Source organism: Psittacula echo (genome assembly GCF_963264785.1).
Source record: "Psittacula echo genome assembly, chromosome: 3".
Lineage (NCBI taxonomy): Eukaryota > Metazoa > Chordata > Aves > Psittaciformes > Psittacidae > Psittacula > Psittacula echo.
This window is the reverse complement of record NC_137736.1, coordinates 37,577,720-37,605,624: the sequence shown is the minus strand read 5'-3', so window position 1 is coordinate 37,605,624 and position 27,905 is coordinate 37,577,720. Positions and strand designations below refer to the sequence as shown.

The window sequence follows — 27,905 nt, the reverse complement described above, 5'->3', positions numbered from 1 at the left end:
TTTAAAAGCCAGTTCACATCCTGAATGCTAAAACATCGCCACATACAGAACCTGTCCTTATGATTTCCACACACCAGCTGCAGCACTGCAATCAAAGCACACTCATAGACAGGGCAGAGTTCATTATTATCAGGGCCATATACATCACCACACAAGCTCCCTGTGTGTGCTGACCCTTCTGTTGCTGTTGGCAACTCTTTGTCCTTCAGGAGCGATCCCCAGCAAAGCAAAGCACACTGGCCTTCTGTTACCAGCATGTGAGCCACACCGGGGCTGGGAAAGTGTGCATGGGGAAAGAAACCAAAGCTGTGTCTGTTTGGAGAGTTCAGTGAAGGGAAACCATAAGCCTGCACTTGCCCCCAGTTATAATCCCATTTGGGCTGCACCCTCCACTCCCACCTCCTGTGCCATTACATAATGGGGAGTGCAGTAATACTTTCAGCAATGCTGTTTGAATGGCAGCAGTCCAATTCTGGACTATATTTTATCTTTTTTTTTAATGGTGGGGTGGGGAGAGGAGGTTGGCAGAGGGGAGAAAGCATCAGTTTGGTTTGTCTGCAATCCCTGTTTTGCTTTGGGAGCTTTAGAAGACAGACACATTCTTCCATCTCCGCTAATCCTCCTCTGATACAGAGGATTTTCCTGCCATTAAATGATAGCTTGTGAGAAAAAAAATGCCAACTTTTCAGAGACTGACTTGTATAGCTAATGGCAGCCTCATGAGCAGGAGGGAGAGCACAGCCACTGCCTGGCTAGGTAAGCAATGCATCCAGAGGACTTCTGCTGGGAATTTAGTTTCAATTTTTTGATGATAAGCTGGTTGTGCCCCTCGGCACCAGCACCTATTTCCTGGGGACATGGCCAGTCTCTTACTCTTGGTGATCTTTTCCCACCTCAGATGATAGGAACCTGCCTTTGGAACCGCTGGTGGAAAGCATGCAGATGAGGACCTGAAAAGGAGTTTTACAGAGCTGCAGGATTTCCTGAGAAGGTCAGTGGTGAAGAAAGATACTCACCAGGAAGGTGCTGGGGACTTCTTCAGTTTGACAGTGTGTGGGAGAGGAGCTTTTTCCATCATCTTCCTTTCTAAACACAGATCTCATTGTGGGAAAATGATGCAGGGAAATGAGAGAGGATGAAACCTGTACCTGCTCTTCTTGTATGTTTCCAGATCCTTCACATTTGCTTTCCAGACCTGAAATGCCACTAGTGAATAATCAAGGTAATGTTTGCCATCATTTTAAATGGTGAGTATACTCTTATTTGGCATTACTTAGTAACGGATTAGACCGGTCATTTGGAAAGATGTAGGGTAAATGCTCAGTTATTGCAATCATTGTTTCTTTACCCTTCTGAAAACTCCACAAACATTTTTTTGGTCTCTCACTTTTCTCTTCAAACACTGAATTACCATAGTATTTAAAAGAGCAAAAGAGATCATCCCTGGGTGGAATTTTGTTTATGCCTTAATCTAATATTTTTCCCTTACTACTGTATTTCACCCTTTTCCTTAAACACACATCTCATTTGAGACCCTCTGTGTCAGTAAGTTGGAGGCATCTTCCAGCTGCTGCCCTGCCTGCTACCACAGTGTTAAAAGCAAAGAACATCCTTTTTGGGGAAGGGGTAAAGAAGAAGAGGTGGGAAGGTTTCCAGCTATGTTGGTCAGAGGAGATCTGGCCAACAAAGGAGATGTGATCTCCTGTGCTCTGAGCAGCAGCTTTCCAGGGGGTTTGGTGAGGTTCAGATGGAGGATTTTTTCTGACTTCCTTTGCAAGAGAAAGAGGGAAAATTGCCACAAAGGCTGTGGTGCTGAGGGGCTCCTACTGTCAAGGGGATGTTTCATCATTGGATGGTCCTTGAGTGCTTGTTTTCCATGTACTGTTCAATGCAAAGAGATACACTTGTAAATAGAGATCTTAGAAGTGTGCTGTGAAATGCCACTATCAGAAGACCCAGATTTGGCCTTAAAAAAATCTTCTGTGTATGAGGAAAACAGGCTGGATATGGCTTGAGGACAGATGTTTCCTTTATCAAGTGATTAAAGGACAATCAGTGAGTGGATTTCATTATCAGCATGCTCGTTCTTACACTGCACACAGTGTACACAGCTGCTGGGGGAGGTCTGCTCTGAAGGTCAGAGATGTGTCTGAGCTTGGGTAGCTGTAGCTAATCATTGAGCTTGTTTGGGACAGGCTCACATAGAGGACTGCCTATGCACATATGCCCCTCTGGATGTCACCCTGAGCCCATGCAAGGCTCTCATTCCAGCAGCAGCACTTGTATCCATCATTTTCCAAACAGCCACCTGTGGTTAGGCATTTGGGAACAGGCAAATCCTTAATCTGTCTGGCCCTCAGTTTATGTAACTGCTTAACAAAAACAACACGTGCCCCTGTTTGCAAGCAGCAGTGTGAACTGGTGCATAGGGTAGCAAAGGAGGCAGACCCTGGGCAGCCTGCATGAAGCAAGAGCAGTCTGAGGCCAGTGTGTTGTCCGCTCTGCAGTCCTCAGGCTCCTCACATGTTGTCTGCTCAGGGCCTTGACTGAAGGAGACTTTTCGTTAGCTGTGCCTGTTAGATAAGAGCTCAGGAGAAGGGAGAAGAACATAAACAAAATGACAGCCTGTCTGAAATTCTTTCCACCTCTCTGAATCCTTCACTATCATTTATCCTTGAAGTGATGCTGTTTTGCTAATACTCGGGTCATGATAGCATGGCAAGGCTTGATGGGACCTGAATTTCAATAGAAGCTACAGCTAAAGTCCTTCTGGAATACTCCCTCTACGTATCTAAATCCCTCTTCTACATGCAATGGCCAGGTTAGTTTGAACAGAACCAGGCTAGGCAGCTCCTGGGTTGATGTCCTGTTAGTGGGGACCTGCCTAGCATCTGGTTTTGGAAGACTGCCTAAAGAAGTAACAGGTAGCATAAACTCAAATATAGTTTCGTGAATGTTGCCTTCAGACAGAATGGAGAAAGGGCAGAGTTACTGCAGTTCAAACTGTAGGTTGGCCTGTACATTAAAGCCTCAGGGGCTGCAAAAATAAAAGCTTGATGCTTGCTGAAGCTGATGCTTCCTGGCATATCACCTCACATGTCTGTCTTAATAAAAATGCCTATTGGGAATACAGCTGTAATGGGCAATTATTGTGCTGCAAGCTGGCAGTGAGAAGCAGCCCAGCTCCTAGAAGTTTCCCTCTCCAGTCAGCAGGAGCGTGGGGGAAAGACTGTCCCTTGGCCCCTGGGGCCAGATAGGCACACAGTGGCAGCAATGTGATCCCAGCAGTGCTGCAATAAAGTGGCTGTTGGTAAAACTGTTGGTATCTCATGTCTTGCTGAAAAAAGTATAAAAGGATTATACTTGTGTGGGTGCTGATAAACTTCAGCAGAAAAACCAGGCAGTAGCAATACCACCATTTCCTGCTAGTGACTACCTGGAGAATCTGCTGGCGTGGCTGTTCATTCTGTTGAGCAGCAGGTGGGATGGGCCTGTGAGAGCAATAACAAAACGAGCTCTGCCTTCAGTTCTTCCTTTCTAATGAGTTTATTTTGCAGATGCCTCGCTGACAGGATGTTTTTCCTCACAAAAATGCCTGTCCATGGGGGATGATGTTTCCCATTCCTTTCATCCTTCTCTGATTTCTCCCCGAGAGTTTTCTCCTTCTCCTCCTCATTGTACATCCACTTGCGTGGGACTAACTTGAAAAGAAACCACAGTAACCACACACATCCCATGTCAGGCTGGTAGAAGCACAAAGCAGCTGCTCCCATCAAGCATGAGGCACTATGGTGACTGTCTCAAGAATTGGCAAAACAATAAAAACTCTGCAGGAGGTCCAAAGTATCTCATCATGAAGAAGGCAGTTGAACAATATCTGTAAACTTGTTTTTCCTCATGCTGTTCTACCGATACACAGTGGGAATGTATTTTTAAACACTGTACTGCATCCTTAAGAGCTGGTAGCTCTCCTTGCAGTGCTACACCAGCTCATGGCTCTGGTGGAGAAATGTTAGGTTGAATGAACAAAAAAAGAAAGAAGAAAAAGGCATGAATTTGACATGCCCCAAGCAACTAACTGATCACCCCAGCCCACTGCCAGACTAGCATAGACTGTCCTCCCCTCTTCCCCACCCAGAAATACTGCAACCCATACACAGCTTCTGACCTTCAAAGCATCTCTGCCTGCTCCCTGCCAAACCATGTCCCCATCAGCTTGCAGAGACCAGCCACAGAGACACTGAGATCTAGGTGTGTCCACCTTTTGGGGAGAGATATTAATGAGGGATGATATTGTAGATGATGTGTTCACACACACACACACACACACACACACACACACACAACCCCCTTCTTAAAAGGTTTAAAAACCCAGCAGAAGATTTTCAGAAATCTGTCAAAAGAACTTCCTGGTCAGCACCGAGGGTGACAATTATCCTGGCTAGAAGGGGGGCAAAGATAGCATAATTTCTTTTTCCTATTGTGACTAATATATTTGCATCCTGATTCTCTCCTCCCATCCCTCCATGGGGATGGTATGTTCCTCTCTGACAGTGATCCTTTGGGTCCCCCACGTCCATGCGGTGTGGGCCTGCATGCGGTCCTGCCCTGCCAACTGTGTGTGCACTCAAGAGCGGAGCTGCTCTGTCCTCTGCGATCGTGTCGGTCTGGCGCAGATCCCTAGCCAGTTCCCTTGTGAAGCCTCCTCTATCAACCTGGACAAAAACAGCATCAAGTTCCTCTCTGAGAGGGCCTTTGGGACCTTGCCTTCCCTCAAGTCCCTGTCCCTCAATCACAACAATATCTCCTTCATCACCCCAGGGGCTTTCAAGGGGCTGCCCAGCTTGACTGAGCTGAAGATGGCCCACAATGAGTACATTCGCTATCTCCACACGCGGACTTTCACTGCCCTCAAACGGCTGGTGAAGCTGGACCTGGCGGACTGCAACCTTTTCAACATCCCTGACAGGATCTTCATTGAGCTGCCTGCTCTACAGGAGCTGTTCTGCTTCCAGAACAACTTCCGGAGGATCCCAGGTGCCATCAGGGGCATGGAGAACCTGACCCACGTTTACCTGGAGAGAAACAGGATTGAAGCGGTAGCCTATAACTCCCTGCAGGGCCTGACCAAGTTGAAATACCTGAATCTGCAGGACAACAAGATAAATGTAGTTCATGAGAGAGCTTTTCAGGGCTGCCAGAAGATGGAATACCTGTATCTGAATGACAATTTGATCAGCGAGCTTCCAGAAAACTCCTTTGATGGCCTGAGGTGCCTGAAGATGCTCAACCTGGGGGGGAATTTCCTTAGGAACATTTCCAACACCTGGTTCAGCGACCTGGGAGAGCTGGAGGTCCTCTACCTGGATCGCAACAGGATCAACTACATTGAGGATGGGGCTTTTGAAAACCTCACCAGCCTGGTTGCATTACACTTGAACAGCAACAACCTGACAACCCTGCCCTTTTCTGTCTTCCAGCCGGTGTACTTCCTTGGGCGGCTGTACCTCTTCCGCAACCCCTGGGAGTGTGACTGCCGCATCGAGTGGCTGAAGGAGTGGATGGAGAATTACAGGCTTGTCAGGGATATTCCCTGTGCCTCCCCCTCCTCAGTAGCTGGGATTGATCTAACGGATGTGCTGTATGAGAGATCTCCAGAAGGTTACTGTCTTGACCCGGTTGACCTAAATGTCACATCTGAAGGCCCGACCCCAAGTGGAGAGCCTTGGTCTACCACAGAGAGCAAGTTCAACAGCCTTATCTCCAAACTCTTGCTTCAGATGGGCCTTTCTGAAGAGGTGGCAAATACCACTGAAGTCTACAGTAACACCACACAGCTGGACGGACTGACTGATGGTGTTTCTTCTGGGGTGGGGGAAGACAAAATGGAGGCTGTCTCCTTCTCTTTTTACCTTCCAGCACTTTTTACAGTAATTGTTTGGCAATGCAAATAGTCCAAGGGCTACATGAAGCATGGGTCCTGTGTAAGCGTCCCTGTACCTACTCAAGTCATTAGGGAAAAGTTTGTATTATGAGCCTCCGATACATAACTGGCTCCAAACTCTCCCAGGTTGGGTTGGTTGGATCTGGCTCCTGATTCTCCTGGGAGCTGGTGGGATCTGGTTCAAGGCTGGGTCACACTCCAGATGAGAAACCCATCCTGTGGGTTCTTAGAGCCGCCCAAACACTCACATTGCTGTGTGGAAGATGAGCAACGAAAGGATAGCTGTAAGGCTGAGTTTCACTTAGAGACATGCAATGTCTCCTGCTGGGAGCAGAGGGAAGAGCAGTCTGTATGGATTGCAGTGCGATACTCTGTATGCTGTTGGGCCAACTCCAGTTGACCAAACTGCTTTATAAGAGCAAGACAAGGCATCAAAAGCATCCCCCTCTTCATATCCTGACAGACACCCACAGCCACAGTGGGTGCTTCTAGATGCTGGCAAACTGATTTCCACCAGCATGTGTGGGGGGAACAGGGCTGTCCTGAGCAGCATCCAGGGATGCAACACTATAGCCCATGTGAACAAAGGAACAGCATCTGCGGCTGGTACCTGCCCCAGGCGGGGCTGGGATGGGCACATTCTTCTCTGGGGAAAAGCGATTTAAACTGAATAGCTTACTTACTAATGTTGTTTCAATGTGTTTTTATTTCTCAGTATATTGTTTCAAGGAACATATTGTTTTTATTTGTAGATTATTTCATGGCATGAAGGGAGGGGCAGAACATTGTAATGACAAATGCATCCACGCCCCGCTAAATATTTTGTATTTCCACCACTAATGTGTACCATATAGCATGTCATATTATGCTGTACAACCAACTATGCCATCATTTTCTTTTTTAGAGTCATAGAATTGTAGAATGGTTTGGCTTGGAAGAGACCTTGGGTGACATGGTTTAGCATGACGTGTCCCTGCCCATGGCAGGAGGATTGGAAATAGATGATCTTAAGGTCTTTTCCAACCCTAACTATTCTATGATTCTATGATCTAGTTCCTCAATCCCCCTGTTACCGGCAGGGATACCTCACACTAGATCAGGTTGCTCAAAGCCTCATCCATATGGCATCTAACATGTTTTATCTTTGAAATCTTTGATGAAAGCTGCTAATATGATCAGAAATAATTATCATGCTTTATGTGTCAGAGCACATTAATAAAATAATTTGATATTTTGTTCACAAAAATAAATTAACATCTCATCTCCCCCTTTTTATTTTTGAGATCTTTCAATTATTCTGGTAGATTTTTTGTAGACTACTCAAATTAAGACACATGAATGTCCTTTTTATGGTCTAGAGCAAATGGCATGCTATTTATTGCAGCATAAAGAATAGACACTTTAACTTAGAACATGACAGTGCTTACATTTGTGTTAAGTAGTAACACTTTAAAAAATAAGTGACTATATAGAAATACACTTCTGTGATACTTTAACTGTATTAAATCATCATACATGGCTTATCATACTATGATGTACATGTTCATATGAAATGATAGAATATATACAATCTTTTATTACTGCTAAAATGTCATGAAATAGGAATAAAAATGAAAATCAATTAAAAACCCCTATCAAACATTTTCCTACCCCCTTTTTTTCCCCTCACCCCTACCCCTTCCTTTCATGACCAATTCAACATGAATATGACCACTTCTGCCCCAGTTCGGTCCCTGTGGGTGCTGGAGTAGCAGTGTCAGAGTGGGAGCTGCCTTGTCTCATGCTTTGCTAAGGTTGTGGTTCAGTATGGACAACACATTGGCCAAAACCTACTGAGAGTAGCTGTCTTTGCCTCTGGCCCCTCCCCCAGTCACACACTGGTGAGTACCCAAAAATGTATACAAAGGACAGATCAGCTAAGGATGGACTTTGGGCATAGAACAGCTGAAAAGTGGTGAGTAATGAACAAATTAATGCATGAAGACCTTTTGTTAGCAGCTCCTGTGCCCTTTTACATCTGGGATTGTCTGGGAGAACTGGGGAAATAAATAAACTTCTTCAAAAAGGGCTCAATCCTTCAGCAAAGGTGCCTTGGGTCAGGTCTGTTCACACTGTTCAGCCCTTGGCCTCAAGCAGCACTGGCACCCCAGCACATTTGTAAACAATCCTATGGATGGTCCCACAGCCCATAGGGTTGTTTAAACAGCTCCAGAGAAACCAACATCACCTCATGCGCAAAAGGACTGTGTGCTCCTGAACTACTGGAACAGCTGCTGCAAGAAACAGCAAAGCTGTTTTTTTTGCCTCCACAAAGAAGGCATCTCCAGCAGCTTCAAGACACATGCTTTGGGGCAGCCTGCTTTGGTCTGCAGCACTCTGTCCAAAAAGATCTACTGCTTTCTAATTAGCACCAGAGACTTCTAGAGGAAGGCTGAGTACAAAGGAAACCAAACCCTCCCTGTTGCAATGGCTCCTCAGCTATCTGTAGCTCGACCACAGTATTTTCCCCAGGGAAGAAGAATGCCAGATGGTTTGATAAATGCCTATTTGACCTGTTCTGTGAACTAAATTCAAGGAGTTTGGATTTCCAGGCTATTTATGAATCCATTAATCTTCTTAAGTGCTAAATTCATCTGTGTATTATAAAAGGCTGTTTTTCAAACCTAGTCCAGCCCAGTGCTGTAGAGGCATATTATGTTAAGGATACCTTTACTGGGGCAATATTTCATCCTGTCAGGGATCAATAGGCTTGGCACAGATGGTATGATATTGGGCACAAATGGTTGTATTTTAGTTCCTGTAAGTACGGATGCCTCATGAGTGAATTGTTTTTATAGCCCACATTTTTCGTTTTCTGTGCTGAAATACATTAAATCTGAAGATTGTTTTACTGTGCAATTGTTGAGCATGGCTTTGAAGTTAATTAGTGCTTCAAAGATGCTTCTGCTTTATCTGCAAGAACGGCAGATCTGAATGTGAAGCATCTTAAAATGTAGGTTTTAGCAGAGCTGGAACTGTCAGGTGACAGACAAAGGGACTGTATATCATACTTTATTGTGTGACAATGGGGCCAGTGACCTTGGACACCAATGATTTAAAAATTTCTTTAGTCAAATACCCTAACTACTTGCCCCAGAAAGCTTTCCCTGTGCTGCTGTAACAGAGCTGTGGCTCCCTAGAAAGTGTGTGGCTGGCATTGTGCTGCATGTAATGGGCTTTCAGCTTCCTGGCAGTAATGGGGACAGACTTCATGCTCGCCTGCTCTGAAATCCTACTCTTCCCTCTGAGCCAAGTGATCAGCAATGTGTGGTTTCAGCAGGACAGAGCATCTGGCATGTGAGTGCTCTGAGTCAATCAGAAGTCTGCGAGTCTGTGCATTACTCTCCCTTTGCTCCTCGCTCCTCACTCCTCTGTGTTGCTCTTTCCTTGTAACTCTGTTCAGCTTGGGCATTGTCTTTAGCATGTGCCTACCTGGAAAAGCAGCAGCATTCTCAAAGGGCAGCAAAATATGGCTGCTCAAAAGCCCTGAAAGGACTTCCAACACCACAAAAGCTTGTATTAGACTAGAAGTAGCTGCTTCATTTTCATGATCCTGGTTCCTAAGCTCTTAGCAAAGGGCTTCTTGTTTCACTGAATAGATGAGTAGATGTCAACTCCTCATTACTTTTTTTCTTTTTTTGCCCCTAATTTTGCATCTTTTGATTAGAAAAAAAACAAATTAAATTAAGGATCTACCTTTTGCATGAATAATTTGGGGGTTATTTTCTTAGACTAGACTCCTGGTCCAAATTGTGCTTCAGGTGGTAAACATGAACCAGCTGTTGGGTACAATTCCATGGCACAGCATCCTTTCACAAAACAATTCTGTTTTAAAAATTTGCCCCTGGACTGAGACACCACCAAAGATGTCACAGAACTGCAGGCCAAGCCCTGCTGAGGTGCCAGTCTCAATGAATGAGGGTGCTTTCCAGTCCTGTCCTGAGTGTGAGATGCCGGGAATTTACTTGAAGCAGTGGGGAGGGATGGTCATAAGTTGTCTGGTGTTAAAACACACTTCATAGCTGAAGTTTATTGAGAGCTGGTGTTTCCCAGCTGAAGCATTTGAGGTCTTGGGAGAAGGCAGTTTGTTTTATTGTATGGTACCTGTTAACATGGTGCTCTTCACTGGTACAGGTGTTTTTTACGCTTTACAACAGTTGCTATTAAATTAGAAGGAAGAACTAGTCAGAGTAAATAGAAAAAAGAATTTGGATATCACCTCCTGGACTCAGAATTCTGCCTGTGTTACATTCCTAAGGGTCCTACTTGGTGTTTAACATCAACACTGCTATGTTCCTCCTTTTTTTTTTTTTCTTTACATTTATAGCTACTGCTAGTAATCTCCTGTGAAATGTAGCTATTGGCTTTTTGCTAATCTTGTGGAGTCTTACATTGCTTTTCTGCTTTGGAAAGAAATAAGTCCAGGAGGACTCAGGAATCACGGTAAATAAAGATGACTTTTGCTAGAAAGGCGGCAGATACTGACCAGCTGAGATTCAGGAACTGTTATGTATTTTAGCTAATTCTTGTCTTTATGACATCTGGCTGCTAGCTCTTAAAAACCCTAAATCTTGATTTGTTGAGTTTTCCCTTGATAATTTTTGTGGTCACAATTTCAGGTGGAACCAAACCAACTGAGTTAAAGTTTCTCATTGCAGAAAACTGCTGTTACTCCTTTGGAGTATATGAAGTCTTGCAAGAAAATAACCTCCAATGATCACTGCTGCCCCAGCATGAGCTTCTCAAGACATGGCTAGTTTGGGTGAGAAAAAAACACTTTCTAGGTATATGAAGCATGCCTTTCTCAAGGTCTGCTTTTGCAGAGTCAAGGTACGGGCTTTGCACAAACGCTAACAATATTGGTCCTTACTTTCTCCCCACCCAAATCTGATAGAGGTCCATGGAGTTTGAAGACTCTGCTGCAGTGACCTTCAAAACAGTTTTAAAAGAGCTTTATGAAAAATGTCAACCATGGAATAAAGACCACAAATAATAAAAAAGATATCACAAGTATTTTAAAAGCATTAAGTTCTGCTATTTTTTTTTTTTAGCAGAACAAAATAACGTTCATGCTGAAAATGCATCAGGTCTAAGATGCAGCTGTGTCAAGGAACACTATCAAGTGGCCAGCTGTTGGGCAAACTTTAGATTTTACATGATGAAGCAGCACCTATAGCTCAAAACCTAAACATGCACAAAATCAGCACCAAAAGTCTCTTTGTCTTGGGGTAAAGCTGTCTTTTAAACTCGAATATAAAGATGAATACATATATGGCAAATAGATACTTCTGAACAGAGAATATCTTGCCCAAAGCTTGATTTTGTTGACCTTGTGGTTAGTTGAACCAATCTGATCTTATACTGTGTGGTTAGTTTTATCCTTGAATGCAAAACATTCATTACTTTGGCAGTTTTTCTCACCTTTGACCTTCACCACATTCTTTGATTTTTATTGTACTTCCCTCTTCAACTCTCTTTTAAGGATGAATTTAATGTTAATTCGTAATTTGTATATCATAAATCTTATATTCTCTATGAAGAATCCCGAAACATTTTAAATAAATAGACATAAAACTTCCATTAGCTTTACTATACTCACCTATCCCATGGTTTACTTCATGTACATATCCTATTTATTTACTTATTTGGATTACCAGCTAATTTTAATTTGTGGTTGTTCAGCATCTAAGACAGGGGCTTTGATCTGTGCCAGGAGCTTCTTGTTGTGGCTATAGGTTTACAATGAGACAAGCTTAAGGTGCTCTCCTTCTGCCCCTTCCTTGTTTCCCCCTGTTTTCCTGTTCCAAGCCAAAATTTGCCTGTGCCCTTGGTGCACTGCTGCACCAGGCCTGGCTGTGCTTTGAAACTGAATCACCAAAATGTCCCAGTTGAAAACAACAGTTGCCCCTTCTGCTTTTTTTATGGTTAGAAGCCAAATTATTTCCCCTAAAATTTTATGAGCCAGGTAGGGCATAAGTAGGTTAAACTGGGGATAATAATAAGAAAATGCAATTGCTGCGTTTGAAAGGGGGACAAGCTAAATTGGAAAGACTGGGCTCAACTGCTGATTTGCACCGTATGATTTACCTATGCTGGCATGGGTCTGGTTTGAAGGTGCAGGGAGAGGTGTTCTCTTTTTTTTCAGAACACAAATAATAATTGAATTTAAGAAACACTTCAGCAAAATAGGTCCTACACTATAGTCTAAGACACACTGTAAAAATAATCTTATTCTAGGATTTTAATCATTAACTCTTGTCATTAGCTGTACTTGGTGCAGAGAGTTTTTTTGAGGCTGCCATCATTGCAGCTTGTCTACCTTGTCCCATATCTCCCCTGAAACAACAGATGAGCATCCTCTGAGTTGGTTACTTACATGCTTTTATTAAAATGATGAACAATGAATAAACATCTAATAACTGATCAGATCTGATGGCATACTACGAAAGTGACCACTGGGAGTTATCTCACTTAGCTGGAACAGTGTCAACCCGTGCCTTGGTCTAATGAGAAAGGAGGAGCACAATTCTGTGCAAGGACACAGAGCTTCTGGTGTGGGATCCCACAACAGAAAGCTGTGGTTGTGTGGGATTTTCAGGGAGTTTCAATCCAATGCAGCCCTGTAGCCTAAATGAGGTGGAGGTCTCAGGCAGTGGTCCTGTTCTCCCTCTCTCCTGGGCTAGAGCAAGCATTTCCACAGCTGTGTGATAGCCGGATTAGGAACCACTGTCCCTGGGTCAGTTTTGGACAAAACTGGTTTCCTGAACTGGCTCCCTGAACTGGCTCTTGGGAAAAGAGAATATGGGTAAGGGGCTGTTCCCATCAGTAGCAGTGGGGATGGATAGCATAGATCCATGGGGAGTATGGAGCATAGAGGGTAGGGACCATAGTATAGCATAGATTTCAGCAGCCATGTAAACAGAGACCTCTCAACTCTGAGAAGCTTGTCTCTGAGCACTAGAGCAAGGGCTGCACCAGCGGGCTATTAACCCCTGGGAAGGGCTGAGCTGTGAGCATTCATGGAGGAAGCAAACTGTGCGGCTGGCAGGAGCTGAGCCAAGGCAGAAGGCAGCAGCCAGGGCTCCCCACCACACTACTAGCCAGGCTGGCTACCACACCATGCCTGGGGAGCTGCCTTGCCTGCCCAAGACCTCTGCTCCTCACAGCCCTCTTGGATGTGAACAGCCCTTGTTTCTACTCAGGGTGGGCAGATAGAGCAGCAGAGGACAGGCAGTGAGGTCTGGATCTGGCATGTGTTTGCTCTAGCTCTGGATGGGTGAGATGTGATTTTGCTGGGAGCTCAGTAGGACCTGCCTGTAGCTGAGAGCACATGGGGACTGTGGGCATTAATTCTTGAGTAATGGTTTTATTTTTTTATTTCTATTTTGCTTAGACTGAAGGTTGACTCACGGGCACAGGAATTCTAGGGAGTAGGGAGGCTCAGGCTTTGCAAGAGCAGACAAGGGGACAAGCAGGGTTTCCTTGACGCAAGCAAGGCAGCACTGCATGCCGGGTGGGATGAAGATTTGCTGGAACTCAGAGGAAACAGCATGCAGGCAGGTGTAAAAATACGCGTAGCTCGGTGGGGTTTTACTTCTGGGCTTTTGATGCTGAAGACAAGGCTGAGTGCACAGTGCCAGGAGCAGGCAAATGGGCAAACATGATAAATCAGTAACAAAAGACAGCTAGCTGTGTGAGTATAAATTGGGATGGAGTTGGCAGTAGCAATTCCTCACTGTACTGAAAGATTATGTCTCAATGTGCTGTGACATTAAGATAAATCTCAGACACTGTGGACAGCCACTTTCTTGATGTGTAAGACTGGCAAAGAGTCAGAAGACAAAGTATAGGGATAAATGATAAACTTGCAGTCAGGCAAAGCTGCTTGTAAATCTCTGTGTTGAAACAGGTGATTGGTTATTTTAATAGGCAAAAAGTAGTGCTAAAATTTTCTGACACAGATTTTTTTTAGGCCAGTAGAGCTTAAAGTAGGTTTTGCTGAATTCTGTATTACTTGAAAACCAGGTAATTTGTTGCAACGTGACAGCTAAAATAGATGCTGACAAATGACATACGACAGGGTCATTTGCCGAGTTGAGCGGCTCCAGAGAGGAGCCTTCAACCCCGGAGGGAGGGGAAACCCCACCCCCAGGAGCCTCAATTCTGAGCGGCGAGAGCCACCCAGGGAGCCTCGAACCCCCGCCAGACCCTGCCCAGGAGCCGCAGCTCCGCTGAGGCGAGCCGGGACTCACAGGGGGCGGTGCCAGGAGGGACGGCCCCGCCCTGAGCGGGGAAAACCCGACCGAGGGAGCGCGGGAACAGCGGTGGCGCGGGGGTTGGCGCCGGCAGCGTGAGCGGGCAGCGGGCGGGATGGGGAGCGCTGGCTTCAGGGCCGGGGCCCGGTCTGAGAGCTCTGCTCTGGCTGCCCCGGCGGTGACAGGAGTAGGCACCAGACAGAGCCGATGAGAGGGGAGGCTGCAGCGCAGAGCCCGGGGTGCAGAAAGTGCCTGCACTGGTCTCGTGAGGCGAGGGTGCGCAATGGGCAGGGCTGCACTCGGTGCCCTGGTGGAGGCCCTCCTGCAGCAGGGGCTGAGCTGCGGGACGCTGTCAGTAGCTGAAAGGTGTCAGGGAAGCTGAGGGGGAGCTGGGCTGCTTGCTCCAGGCCTGAACTGTGCAGGGGCCTCGAGCGTTCATCACAGCACATACAGGAAAGAAAGAGGGCAGTAATCCAGGAAGCTGGGAGCCAGTAAAAAAAAAACAACAACAAAAAACCAAATAAAAACCAAAAAACAAACAAAACAAAACAAAACAAACGAAAAAAAAAAAAGGAGGAAGAGGACAATTACAAGCAAGGGGCTTCCTCCGAAATCCAATGTCCCCACCCAGAACCACTTCGCATTTCTGCAGGAAGCTAATGAGGAAACACACACCACACCAAATGAACAACCAGCTGATGCACCAGTAAAGAGGATCACTACTGGTGTCTCCAGGAAAAAGTGGCAGATCATAGCGGTAGGTGCACCTACTTCGAAGGACACAGAGGCACCCACCTGTCAGGCTGACCCAGTCTCAAGGGAGGTGTGTTGCCTACCAGGGTTTCAGATCAGGGATGTTGCAGAGAGGCTGCCTGGTTTAGTAAGTCCCACTGATTATTTCCCACTTCTAGGGGTCCATGTGGGTGCTAGTGATACTGACAGCAGTAGCCTGGGAATCATTAAGAAGGACTATAGAGCCCTGGGAGAGATGGTTAGGGGCTCTGGGGCTCAGATAGTTTTTCCATTGATCCTCCAGGTGAAAGGGGAGGACCTTGAAAAGGACAGGCAGATTTGGCAGGTTAATAAATGGGAGGGGTTGGTTGGTAATGTGATGCTCCAGGGCAGCCTTGGTTGTAGCGATCATGAGATGGTCGAGTTTGAGATTCTTAGGACAGTGAGAAGGGCACCCAGCAAGATCACTGCCCTGGACTTTAAGAGAGCAGATTTGCCTCTTCAGGAACCTGCTTAGTAAGGTTCTATGGGATATAGCCCTAGAGGGCAGGAGGGTCCAAGACTGCTGGTTGATATTCAAGGATCACCTGCTCCAATCTCAGGAGTGTTGCGTACTGACTAAAAGAAAATGTGGCAGGAGGGCCAGGAGAACCTCCATGGATGGATAAGGGGCTGCTGAGGAAACTTGGAGGGAAAAAATAAGCTTATAAAAGGTGGAAGTGAGGACAGGCAGCCCGGGAAGAATACAGGGATGTTGTCCGGGAAGCAAGGGACCAGGTCAGGAAAGCTAAGGTCCAGTTAGAACTGAATCTGGTAAGGGATGTGAAAGATAACAGGAAGCACTTCTGTAGATACATAGCAAACAAAAGACAGACTAGGGATAATGTGGCCCCCCTCCGGAAGGAAACGGGAGAACTGGCTACCCTGGATTTGGAGAAGGCTGAGGTTCTCAATGACTTCTTTGCCTCAGTCTTCACTGGCAAATGCTCTGAAGACACCACCCAAATCTTGGAAGACAGATGCAGGGACTGTGAGAATGAGGACCTTAGGCCCACTGTAGGAGAGGATCAGCTTTGAGATCATCATCATTCAAGAACCTGAATGTGCACAAGTCCGTGGGACCTGATGAAATCTATCTGTGGGTCCTGAAGGAGCTGGTGAATGAAGTTGCTAAGCCACTGTCCATTGTATTTGAAAAATCATGGCAGTCAGATGAAATTCCCAACAACTAGAAAAAGGGAAATATAACCCCCATTTTCAATAAGGGAAAAATGGATGACCCAGGGAACTACGGACCAGTCAGTCTCACCTCTCTGCCTGGCAAAATCTTGGAGCAGTCTCCTGGAAACCATGCTAAGGCAAATGAAAAACAACGAGGTGGTTGGTGACGTGGCTTCACTAAGGGGAAATCATGTCTGACCAATTTGGTGGCCTTCTATGATGGGGCTACAGAACTGATGGACAGGGACAGAGCAGTTGACATCATCTACCTGGACTTGTGCAAAGTATGACACTGTCCATCATGACATCCTTGTCTCTAAACTGGAGAGACATCAATTTGATGGGTGGACCACCCGATGGATAAAGAACTGGCTGGATGGCTGCATGCAAAGAGTTGTGGTCAATGGCTCGATGTCCGGTTGGAGACCACGGGTTTGGATCACGGATGTTGTTGGGGTCGTTGTTGGGACTGACTTAGTTCAACATTTTTGTCGGTGATGGGGACAGTGGGATTTAGTGTGCCCTCAGCAAGTTTGCCAACAACACTAAGTTATGTGGTTCGGTTGGTACACTGGAGGGAAGGAATGCCATCCAGAGGGACCTGGACATGCTTGAGAGGTGGGCCAATGCCAACCTCATGAAGTTCAGCCAAGCCAAGTGCAAGGCCCTACACCTGGGTCAGGGCAATCCCAGGCACAGTTACAGGTTAGGCAGAGAAGAGATTCAGAGCAGCCCTGTGGAGGAGTTGGGGATGTTGGCTGATGAGAAACTGAACATGAGCTGGCTTCACTGTGCGCTCGCAGCCCAGAAAGCCAACCGTATCCTGGGCTGCATCAAAAGGAGTCTGACCAGCAGGTTAAAGGAGGTGATCCTGCTCCTCTACTCTGCTCTCATGAGATCTCACTTGGAGTATTGTGTGCAGTTCTGGTGTCCTCAACGTAAGAAGGACATGGAGCTGTTGGAGCAAGTCCAGAGGAGGGCCACAAGGATGAACAGAGGGCTTGAGCACCTCCTGTATGAAGAGAGGCTGAGAAAGTTGGGGCTGTTCAGCCTGGAGAAGAGAAGGCTGCGTGGAGACCTCAGAGCAGCCTTTCAGGTATCTGAAGGGGGCCTGTAAGGGTACTGGAGAGTGACTCTTCATTAGGGACTGTAGTGATAGGACAAGGGATAATGGGTTTAAACTTGAACAAGAAGTTTAAGTTAGATATAAGGAAGAAGTTCGTTAGTGTGAGGGTGGTGAGGCACGGGAACAGGTGGGCTAAGGAAGCTGGGAATGCTCCATCCCTGGTGGTGTTCAAGGCCAGGTTGGATGAGGCCTTGGGTGGCATGGTTTAGTGTGAGGTGTCCCTGCCCATGGCAGGGGGGTTGAACTAGATGATCTTAAGGTCCTTTCCAGGAACATCCCCTGATGCAAACCCCTGGTAGGCAACACACCTCCTTTGAGGCTGGGTCAGGCTGACAAATGGGTGCCTCTGTGCCTTTCAAAGTAGGTGCACCTACCACTATGACCCACGGCTTTTTCCTGGAGGCACCAGCAGTGATCCTCTTTACTGGTGCATCAGCTGGTTGTTCATTTGGTGTGGTGTTTCCTCGTTAGCTTCCTGCACAAATGTGAAGCAGTTCTGGGTGGGCCTGGAGCAAGCAGCCCAGCTCCCCCTCAGCTTCCCTGACACCTTTCAGCTACTGACAGCGTCCCGCAGCTCAGCCCCTGCTGCAGGAGGGCCTCCACCAGGGCACCGAGTGCAGCCCTGCCCATTGCGCACCCTCGCCGCACGAGACCAGTGCAGGCACTTTCTGCACCCCGGGCTCTGCGCTGCAGCCTCCCCTCTCATCGGCTCTGTCTGGTGCCTACTCCTGCCACCGCCGGGGCAGCCAGAGCAGAGCTCCCAGAGCGGGCCCCGGCCTTGAAGCCAGCGCTCCCCATCCCGCCCGCTGCCCCCTTGCGCTGCCGGCGCTGGCGCTGTTCCCGCGCTCCCTCAGTCGGGTTTTCCCCGCTCAGGGCGGGGCCGTCCCTCCTGGCACCGCCCCCTGTGAGTCCCGGCTCGCCTCAGCGGAGCTGCGGCTCCTGGGCGAGGCCTGGCGAGGGCTCGAGGCTCCCTGGGTGGCTCTCGCCGCTCAGAATTGAGGCTCCTGGGGGCGGGGTTTCCCCTCCCTCCGGGGTTGAAGGCTCCTCTCTGGAGCCGCTCACCTCGGCAATTCAGTATTTTCTTAAAAAGAACCCCACAACAAAACAACCGAGGGTTTGTCCTTGTCCTCCTAAAAGCCACGACTACCGTAAAGTCTTACCATGTACCTGCAGGGAAGACTTTTAGAGAGGCACTCTGCTGATGGAACCAGAATTCTACTACTGTGAGTTACACCAGAAGAAGGAAAAATAAAAATAAAAATCATGTTTACCACAGTTAGGAACATGCTCCCCTTCCAGCCAACCTGTTCAAGCCTGGTATTTGTTTCCTCGCTTGACATCAGTCTGTATATCTCCCTCCCCAACACTACTCCAACTCAGTGACTGATTAGAATATAAAGGATTGTTGCACAGCCTTCTGCAGAGACTGGCTGGTCACCAGCAGCTGTATCACTTCATTCCTTTTTGTCAGCCTTTTCTTCGCTAGGTCACCATCATCATATCCCAGCCTGATCTTATCTCCAGTCTGGAGTCCTGCAACAACTTCTGGGCCTCCTTCTGACACTGTTGTTACATAGATACCCTTGTCGATCTTGTCTTCAGAGAAAAGATTCTGAGTAGGATCCTGATTAATCCCACCTCCAGTGCTGAGCCCCAGAAACAAACTGTCACCTTGACAAAGCTGATGTATTTAAATTCTTCGCACCACAGCAGTGGTCGGCTGCCTCAGCACGTATGACATGGCCCCTTTGGGACAACGTGGCCACAACGTCGTACCACATCAGTTGGAAGTGCTCCTTTCCGTCAGGTGTCTCTTTCTTGTCATGCTGTGTTAAATTTATGAAGTGTTATAGCAATAAAACCATAGTTTTATGTGAATTTACATGCCTTTTATGATACAGTTCAGTAAAAAAAAAAAGCCCCCAAGCTTGAAAACAAGGCTTAAATATTTAAAATTTTGGACTTAAACCCAAGATTTCCATGTGAGGTTTCAACAGTTTGGTATTTATGGCAACATCAACCAATAAAAGCCACCACATAGCCTTCAAGTATGTCATCTATGGAACTGACCCTTTTGAGAGGGGAATTTTTTTTTTCATTAAATCACTAAAATGGGACTAAGTTTGTCAGAAACACTTTGGAAAACAGTGACAAACCAGCCAGGAGGCAGAGGCAGCAACTGTAGAAGGAGCATTGCAACTGGTGTCACACTGGAGAAGACAAGACAGTTTAAAAAAACAAGGCCCAAAGCCCTGAAATTGGAAATAAACCACAAAATGCTACAAGCAACAGCTATGAAGTTACCTACATCCCACAGACTGTGAAGTCTCAGATTTTAAGCTGTGTGAGCAGCTTCATTGGCTTCCTTTCCACTCCAGTGAATTTGTCATCTCTCAGTCTTCAGTCAGTGGAGGCTTTTACTCAGGATGCTGCCTGTGCAGCTTAGTATTAAAAAAGCTAATGTTTAATACCTCTGATTAATGTACATCTCATCGTGGAAACCTGCCTGTCCTTCAGGCACCCAGTGAACATCACACCTGTATCTACACCACCTACTGAAACAGATTTGTGCACTGAATGTTACTGTGATGGGGGAAAATCTCTGATGAAACCCCAAGTTACTTTACATGGAGCGTGCCTGCAAATGCTGCTCAGGGGCTGGGGTATGTTCAGCCTCACCACCGACTTTAAGCACTGGAAGCGTTGTTAATACCTGTATGTTCTGGTATCACCTCACAGCCTTACCTTTGCTTGACACTAAAACACATGGTGAATGTCAGGTCCTTATCCACATGGCTTGCAACCTAAACAGATAGCAAGCACAGTGCAGGAGGCATACACAGGGAGAAGTGCAGTGACTTACCCCATCTTGCGCAGCAGATGGCTCCTGGTAGTCCAGCACAGTTCTCATGTTCTCAAATCTGCTGCTCTATTTCTCAGTCTTTGTCTATTTATTTTCTTTGTAAGCAACTTAGCCTTCTCTTTGTTCATTCAGTCCTCATGTTTAATTTCTATAGGCATGGTACCTTACAAATCCAAATAGGGTTGGTTATGAACTCTTGAAGGGAGCATGTGGATTACTTATGTAAGGTTTGGGGATTTTCAAATGACAAGAGGAAAAAAACCTGGTAATTAAAGTCTGAGCTTAGACTGCCTTGATCTGTGGAATGAATTTGGTCATTAACTATCACCTTGTTTCTGATCTCTGGTGTCCAGAAAGATGCTTAATTTTATTTAGTAAAATGTTTTCTGTTGCTTTTTTAAATTTTGGGCTTTTGCTGTTGACTGTTGCCCTAGACTGGGGTTGAAAAATTAAAGCTTTTGATATACCCCCTGCTTTGTTAACTGTGACATTCAGCACAATCCACATGTTTTCCCTGCTATTTTCAGGACTTGGCCTACCACAACCATCTAGTGAAAAACAGTGAAGAAGTCTCCATTTGGATGGCCGGCAATGGAGAAAAACAGACTCATATTTCAGTTTCAAGATGAGTTAAAACAACCAAATGCCTCCCTTCCCCTTGGGTATTTTCTTTATGCAGATAGGAAAATTAGCTACTGATAAGGGAAAATTTGGAATTACTTTGCTAATACTAACATGAACTCTTGCAAGGACCAAGTGTGGAATGTGCTACTAGTTCAGTTCTCTTCCACAATACAAAACCAGGCTCAAGTTACACATTAATCATAAGAACATATGGTAGAGAGGTAGCCAGATTCAGTTTGCTTGTTACTGATTTTCCCGTGGCAGTTGCTAAGAAGAGATACAGCAGAATGCCTGAATGTGCATATACATCCTCTCTGCCCCCTTTTTTTTTCTTAGAAAGGTGTTAAGACTACATGAAAAGCAATTAACTTTCTAACTGCCTAAAATCTTAATTGGATTACAGGTATGGGAAACATATTTACCATAATTAAGGTAAGAATTAATTATTTATGTATTGTACAGGTCTGGGAAAGAGGCTTTAAAAGCCTTTAACTCTGAGGCTGAATCATAAGTCAAAAAGATTCTGTATTTGCTTCAGTCCAGCTTTCACTGGGTTGGATGACTGCTAAAAATCACTTATGGGGGAGAAAGTAAAAATTACTGTAGGCACACTAACTGTGTGCATCAGCAGGTAGAAAATCATGGTATGCACACAAGGCACAATCACTCACGAGAAGTTACTTCTGCCCTGTTTGTCTATGATGTATTTCCTGTTGTGCAGGAATTTAATTTCTATGTGACTATATGAAATAATGTGCAGCAGTCTCCTTGGTAGAGTTATGGGTATCTCTTAGCTCATTAAAAGTAGTGAAGAAGCTAGTCTGAGGGACAGGCTTGTTAAGAAAATGAATGTGCTTTACAAAAAGAAAGCAGACTTTTTGAGGTGTCTGCTTTAGCTCATACTCTGTTGATTAACTTACAAAACCAGATGACTCTTACTCGAGTCAGTCAAGAAATGTACTTTTCATTTAGTTTTCTCAATTCCTCTTCTACAAGTATTTTAAAGCCCAAAATTGAGTTCTAACTGCTTTCATTAAAGATGTTGAGAACTAATTGCAGTGGAAGAGAATGGGCCCTGAACTGCATCTTATATTTCAATCTAGATTTACAAAAAACCACAAGCTTTGGCAGTATTTCCAAGTATTTGTTTAAATAATAAATAATTTCTTTAGAGAAAAGAATAAAAATGGAACAAATGCTGAAGTTAACCTGTGAATTAATTTTCCCTAATGGCTGTGATACCAAGTTCTTGAAGTATACACTCCAGTTCAATGCTGCTCATGCTGTAACATCTCTTCTATGTTGTCATTTCAAAATCAACTGAGTAACCTTACTAATGAAGTTTCTGTAGTAGGTAGCAATATTTTCACTTAGAGGCTAGTGGCACAGTGTCTTTCTTAACCCAAATAAAATAAAAAGATAACCAATGCTAAAACATACTGAAGAACTCAGTTTTGATGATGAGTTTAAAAATGTCTCTCTGATTTTAAATAGTTGCATGACAGTGTCCAGGACTGTCTAAACTAGATTACCATTTCCATACAATAATCTTACCACTCTGAGACATTGAATAACCTAGTGTACTTTTATTAAGTAAATGGAAGCAGAGGTTGATGAACATTTATTGGACTAACTTTAACACCTTGAAATCACAGGCATCAGTCAGACTGAGAGGCAGCATACTGATAAGACCAAATTTTCTTTACAAATCTGTGAACCCCTGTACAAAAATAAAGTATAAAAGGGGCAAACAGAAATATTTGTTTCTTTCAAATCCCAGGGCTGCTTCTGAGGTCACATTCAGCATGAATTTAGAGAAGTCCAAGAGATGCTCTAAATTATGCAGTGATATTTACAACACTAGGAGGATGCTTCTCCAGTTCAGGATTGGAAAAAAATAGAAATATCGTAACATTAGCTCTGCACCTGCATGAGTCTTCCCTATGCAAGGGAAGCTTCTAGCTGAATTTATGGCAGCCTTTTGCCCTTTACATACCACACAAATAATAGAGATGCATCAGAAGGATTTGGGCAAGACAGGAGGGAGAGAAGGTGTGCATTGGGCAGACTGAGGAGTCCCTGGGCTTGCTCTGTGCTTCCTGGGACTAGGCTGAAACCAGTTCACAGAACTCACAGGGCTGCCTGGTTCAGCTGTACTTAAAGCCTAGGGGGCATTCCAAGTTAAGTCTTTTGCTATTGAAAGTTCTCACAAGGAAAACAGTCTATGGTAAAGGGGAGGCAGGACAGTATGCTAACTGATGTGCTTTTACAGTTTTTGTCCCTTGATAAAGGCTATACATAGGAATCAAAGAAACAGAGCTCTCCATGTTAGTCTTTCTACTGTGTAATATTAACTGAATGGTAGCTCCACTTAAGAGAAGTGTATTAGTTACACTGAATCACTGCTTATTGTCATCTACATAAGGCAGAAGCACCCTCATGGGAATTACAAGTTTTCTTTCTTATAGGATGGATACACAGAAACTCCAAGAAATTCACTTTAACAGAGTCAAAAGTATGCAGTCAAAACATTTATGGTGGACTATACCCAAATTATCAAAATTATTTACCTGTTTAATGTCATAAACATTTCAGAAGAAGAATGTGTCACTGAAGTCATATACCAATGCTTACCAGAGAAGAAATTTGTATTTCTAACATCAGAAACACTCTACTGCTTGATTTTCAGTAGTAGGTTGTCCCGCCTTTGTGCTTTACTGGGAAAAGAGGTAGTTTTGAGAGTGAATGAATCTGTCACTTCGATGAGCTCAGATAGCTTGTGATACTACTATTGCAACAGCTGATCTACAGGAACACCTGATAAGGTTCATCCGGGACTAGAATGAGACGACACAACTACTTGAAAAATTATCTCTTACTAAAATAGTTCACAGTTTGCACCTATCCCCTTTTTCAGGGGCTAAATCCAGAACACATGAGCAGCTATCATTACTCCAATAGGTTCCCTCTTACACGCTGGCTTACTTACACGAGGCTCACACAGATTGTTTCTCATCAATTAGTTTCCAGCACTTCACAAACCACAAGCTCAAGGAACCTGTTACAGTACTTGCTTTGGGATGCAGTCAGGTGAGGTAAAGTGATGGACCAACTTCCCTTCTGTGCTGCAGGCTGCAAGCTGACCCGTGAGTGCTGCACAAGACAAACACCTTGCCTGACCTGGCTGGCTACGAGGCCTAGCTGGACCTAGACTTCGCCTAAGGATTTTACAGGAACAGAGATTTGATTACCCCACCTGCAGTAGGAGTAAGCAGAAGATTAGCTTATATGATGATAGAATCATAGATTGGTTTGGGTTGGAAAGGACCTTAAAATCATCTAGTTCCAACCCCCCTGCCATGGGCAGGGACACCTCACACTAAACCATGTTGCCCAAGGCTCTGTCCAAACTGGCCTTGAACATTGCCAAGAATGGAGCATTCACCATTTCTTTGGGCAACCTGTGGCTCACCACCCTCACAGTAGAGCTTCTTCCTTATATCTAACTAAACTTCCCCTCTTCAAGTTTAAACCCACTGCTCCTTGTCCTGTCACTACAGTCCCTAATGAAGAGTCCCTCCCCAACATCCTTGTAGGCCCCCTTCAGATACTGGAAGGCTGCTATGAGGTCTCCACGCAGCCTTCTCTTCTCCAGGCTGAACAGCCCCAACTTTCTCAGCCTGTCTTCATATGGGAGGTGCTCCAGTAACCTCATCATCCTTGTGGCCCTCTTGTGGACTTGCTCCAACAGCTCCATGTCCTTCTTATGTTGAGGACACCAGAACTGTATGCAATATTTCAAGTGAGGTCTCACGAGAGCAGAGTAGAGGGACAGGATCACCTCCTTTAACCTGCTGGTCATGCTCCTTTTGATGCAGCCCAGGACATGGCTGGCTTTCCGGGCTGCGAGCACATACTGCCAGCTCATGTTCAGTTTCAGATAATTACCCCTATGATAAAGGTTCAACTGTAAGAACTTTTTCTGATTACATGTGCAGCGGTGTCAAACAACTGGAACAGCCCACAGATCAATTACAGCTGATAGTTCACCTCTGAGGATAAATCCTTTGAGAACACTGTATCATTTCAATATACACACTAAACTTCATACTACACAACAGCACACCAACCAAGCTTTGAAGATAAATCGCTTTAAGGAACACTGCATTTCTGACACCTAAAAAGAGGTGGCAATGCTTGCTTCTGGTAGCCATTTTCAGAAAAAAATGCAAAGCATCTGGGCCAGTAAAAGCATGAAGAAGGGAAACAAAACACCAGGTCAGCATGTAGTTAAATTTTCTTACTTTGCTCTGCTCGAATTCTAAATTAGTTTAACTTGTGGTTGTACAGGTGGAGCAGAGCCCCTGGAACACACTACAGGCTGTGCCTTTCCAAGGGACTTCCCTTAACAGACTGTAAGAAACCTTTGCTTACTGCATGAGCCGCTGATTTGTTCTTGAAACTCCCTGCAATGAAATGAAGGACCCAAAAGCATTTAATTGTTGAACACATAAAAGGAAGTATATTTAAAATAAAAAAAATTGGTCAGACTGTAGAGTCAATTGCCATTTTTAAAGGAATTTACAGGGCTGTTGTAGATGAGTCTTTTGGAATAGTCAGTTTATCGCAATGCCTGAACTGGTTTCTTCATTGCACAGTATTTTCTTTTAAAATGTGTGCATTTTTAAACAATTACATACATATTAAAAATCAGCATTTCTTTGCTTAAACTTAATTAAAACGTTAATACTCTCAGACAACACGGATCTGAAATGGTGAAACCAGTAATTGCCCCCTCCCATCTTACAACAAATTAAATTGAGACAAAATTACAAACACATTTCACTACATGATTATTATTAATAAAAATCAGTTTTGTTTTTTTTTTCTTTTTTTTATAAAGTTGCCCAAAATGCAAGGGATGTGCATAGGTTTACAACTTAGTCAGAATAATATTTTACTTTATTCCCTTGGGTACGTGTTCCCATGAACGGAATGTACTTTGCTGTAGATTACAGGTTTTATCAACACAGATACACCAACGGCATGAACGCTTGCGACTGTCCACATGCATTAAGAGTCAAGACCCAATTTCAAATTTCTAAGTTTTACAGAGTTCTTCAAAGAGACAGTATCACGTTATCTGGATGTTACACAAAAGTACTTAAAAATGCTATCCTAGAAAAAAAAAAGCGCGAAAAAAGGCCTTTAAAATTCATGAATTTGTTTCATAACCACTAGACTAATTACTTCAAATAAATAAAGGAAAGCAAAGTATTCCAATCCATAAAATCAGACTCTAAAAAGAATGTAGTGTTCCACCCCCAAGTTAAGGTAACAGAATCATATTATTATTACTATTAAAATAGATTATAGAAAGCAGCATCTATTTTGTGCAGTTTTTAGGGGCCCTTGAAATAAAAAGCTATGATTTCCAAAAATATAACATTCCAAAGGACTGAATAGTACATATATTTAAAGATACATTTTATTAAAGTTTAGGAGAAATGATTAAAAAAAAAGATACTGTCTCTTTAAATTAGTGTTTGATTTTTTTTTTTCCCCCTCCTCCTATCTATTCGGACATGACAATAATTATATTTTAGGTCACACTACATCTAGGTAGTCTCTAGGGGCCAAGACCTGTTGACACAAGGTCAGTAACGAAGAGGTTTTCCATGTATGAGGTGGTTCCCAGTAATGACAGATTTTTTTCTTTTCAATTCTCTCATGACTGGTCTAGTAGACCCAGGAGACTGGGACCCACTGTGAGGCTGTACACACAAGCTCGATGGCTTCCTCCAGGTGCCTGATAGTTTCATCAATTTCATTGTTGATAATTGTTAGGTCAAAGTAGTGTGCATATGTTCTCTGCAAGATTTCAGACTCCTTCTGCAGGCGCTGAAGAGATTCATCCTGTTAGGTGGTCAGAAAAGAAAATGGGAGAGAGAAGTTGGATCCTTTTGTACGCTTCTAAACCAGCTTTCTAACTGTTACTTACAGAGAAGGAAACAGGCAAAAAAGCCTTAGGGAGGTCGAGGTGGTTTAGATCTCCCATCTCAATCTATGGAAATTGCACGAGAGAAATGGCACAATTTCTCTCTTGAAGCTGACACTCAAACAGCACTCAGATATTAATATTGAGACAAAACACGAGTCTAGTGTTAACAAAGCAAGGTAGAGGATGGAAGCTTAGAAAAGCAGCACAGACATGAGCAACACAGACCATATATGAATAAAATGTATGAAATGCACAAGTATGAGCACAAATTTGGCTTATGCCCAGGTAAGAACGTGGGAAACAGGGCAGGTATATTGTCAGGTATCAGCTGTTCCTGATTTTAGTAATGTTTTCTGTTCAGCATCAGTCTTCTGGGCCTACTTCCTTTAATAATGATTTTCTGATAAGGAAGTTTTCAACCCATGTTACTTTGTGGTTCCTATTTCAGAGCATGCCATTCCCAGCATCTCCTAGTGTGAGATCATGAGGAACAAACCACATAGCCCATGCTCAAGAAGGGCAGGTACAGCAGACTGGTGCTCTCCGTGGCTCGGTGTCAGTGTCCTTACAGAAACAAGTGCATCCTACTTTATGGGTGCGCTGCTGGACTCCATGCAGCCAGCAACGCTACAGTGATGGGCTTTGTTAGTGAGGTCTGCCTTTCTGAGAGATCAGGGTTGCGAACGGCTTCTTTCTAATGCTCTGCAGTAATTACAAGTTTGAATTTTCTTCCTGCAAATTCCCTTAGAAATGAAAAAAAACCAAACCCAGAAGAAAAAAAAAATAATTTGCTGCTTTCATGAGCCTTGAAATAGCCACAGGAAAGTGATCAAGTCCATCTCACTCCATAGGTTTGGGGTGGATAGGGGAAAAAAGTTATATATGAACAGTATAAACTCCTGCTGCTCTGTAGTATCTATAGGGTCATCCTACTTGATCAGTCAATTGGGATACACTTCATTATATGAGATTTTTAGGCTGCAGGAAGTATGGACACAGTGCCTATAGCTGTTTTCACAAGAAATTATTCTGGGAACAGATTTTAATTCATCTAATAAGAGATTCCCCTCCTCCCCTTTTTTTCTGTTTTAGCTTCCAAG

At 44.5% G+C, this 27,905-nt stretch overlaps 2 protein-coding genes and 1 pseudogene across 9 annotated transcripts in view; 1 reads left to right on the top strand and 2 right to left on the bottom strand.

Annotated features, from left to right (window-relative positions):
• Nucleotides 1-911: 911 nt before the first annotated feature.
• Nucleotides 912-8,192, top strand: NYX (nyctalopin). 3 transcript variants are annotated; one of them, XM_080612746.1, is made up of 3 exons: nucleotides 912-991; nucleotides 1,097-1,222; nucleotides 4,555-8,192. In XM_080612746.1, the coding sequence occupies exons 2-3, from the start codon at nucleotides 1,126-1,128 to the stop codon at nucleotides 5,952-5,954; spliced, it is 1,497 nt and encodes a 498-aa protein (XP_080468872.1). In that variant the 5' UTR covers nucleotides 912-991; nucleotides 1,097-1,125; the 3' UTR covers nucleotides 5,955-8,192. The 3 variants fall into 3 exon arrangements, with proteins under 3 accessions (XP_080468872.1, XP_080468873.1, XP_080468874.1); XM_080612747.1 differs by having other exon boundaries at nucleotides 1,097-1,247; XM_080612748.1 differs by having other exon boundaries at nucleotides 941-991; nucleotides 1,172-1,247.
• Nucleotides 8,193-18,704: 10,512 nt separating this feature from the next.
• LOC308218976 (tax1-binding protein 3 pseudogene) lies at nucleotides 18,705-19,058 on the bottom strand (annotated as a pseudogene). Its single transcript has one exon. The product of its transcript is annotated as a tax1-binding protein 3 pseudogene (transcript).
• A 7,485-nt stretch (nucleotides 19,059-26,543) lies between these two features.
• CASK (calcium/calmodulin dependent serine protein kinase) overlaps nucleotides 26,544-27,905 on the bottom strand; it is a gene marked incomplete at both ends in the record, with an annotated part of 204,646 nt that continues 203,284 nt past the window's right edge. For all 5 annotated transcript variants that reach the window (XM_080613241.1, XM_080613243.1, XM_080613244.1 and 2 more), the window contains one exon: nucleotides 26,544-26,720. In XM_080613241.1, the coding sequence (XP_080469367.1) occupies nucleotides 26,544-26,720 (177 nt within the window). The remainder of the gene's footprint in view (nucleotides 26,721-27,905) is intronic.

Excerpts from the sequence above, each read along its gene's own strand:
- NYX (XM_080612746.1), top strand. The coding sequence starts at position 1,126 with ATGAGAGAGGATGAAACCTGTACCTGCTCTTCTTGTATGTTTCCAGAT. Across the intron at positions 1,223-4,554 it reads GCCACTAGTGAATAATCAAG|TGATCCTTTGGGTCCCCCAC; the intron begins GTAATGTTTGCC and ends CCTCTCTGACAG.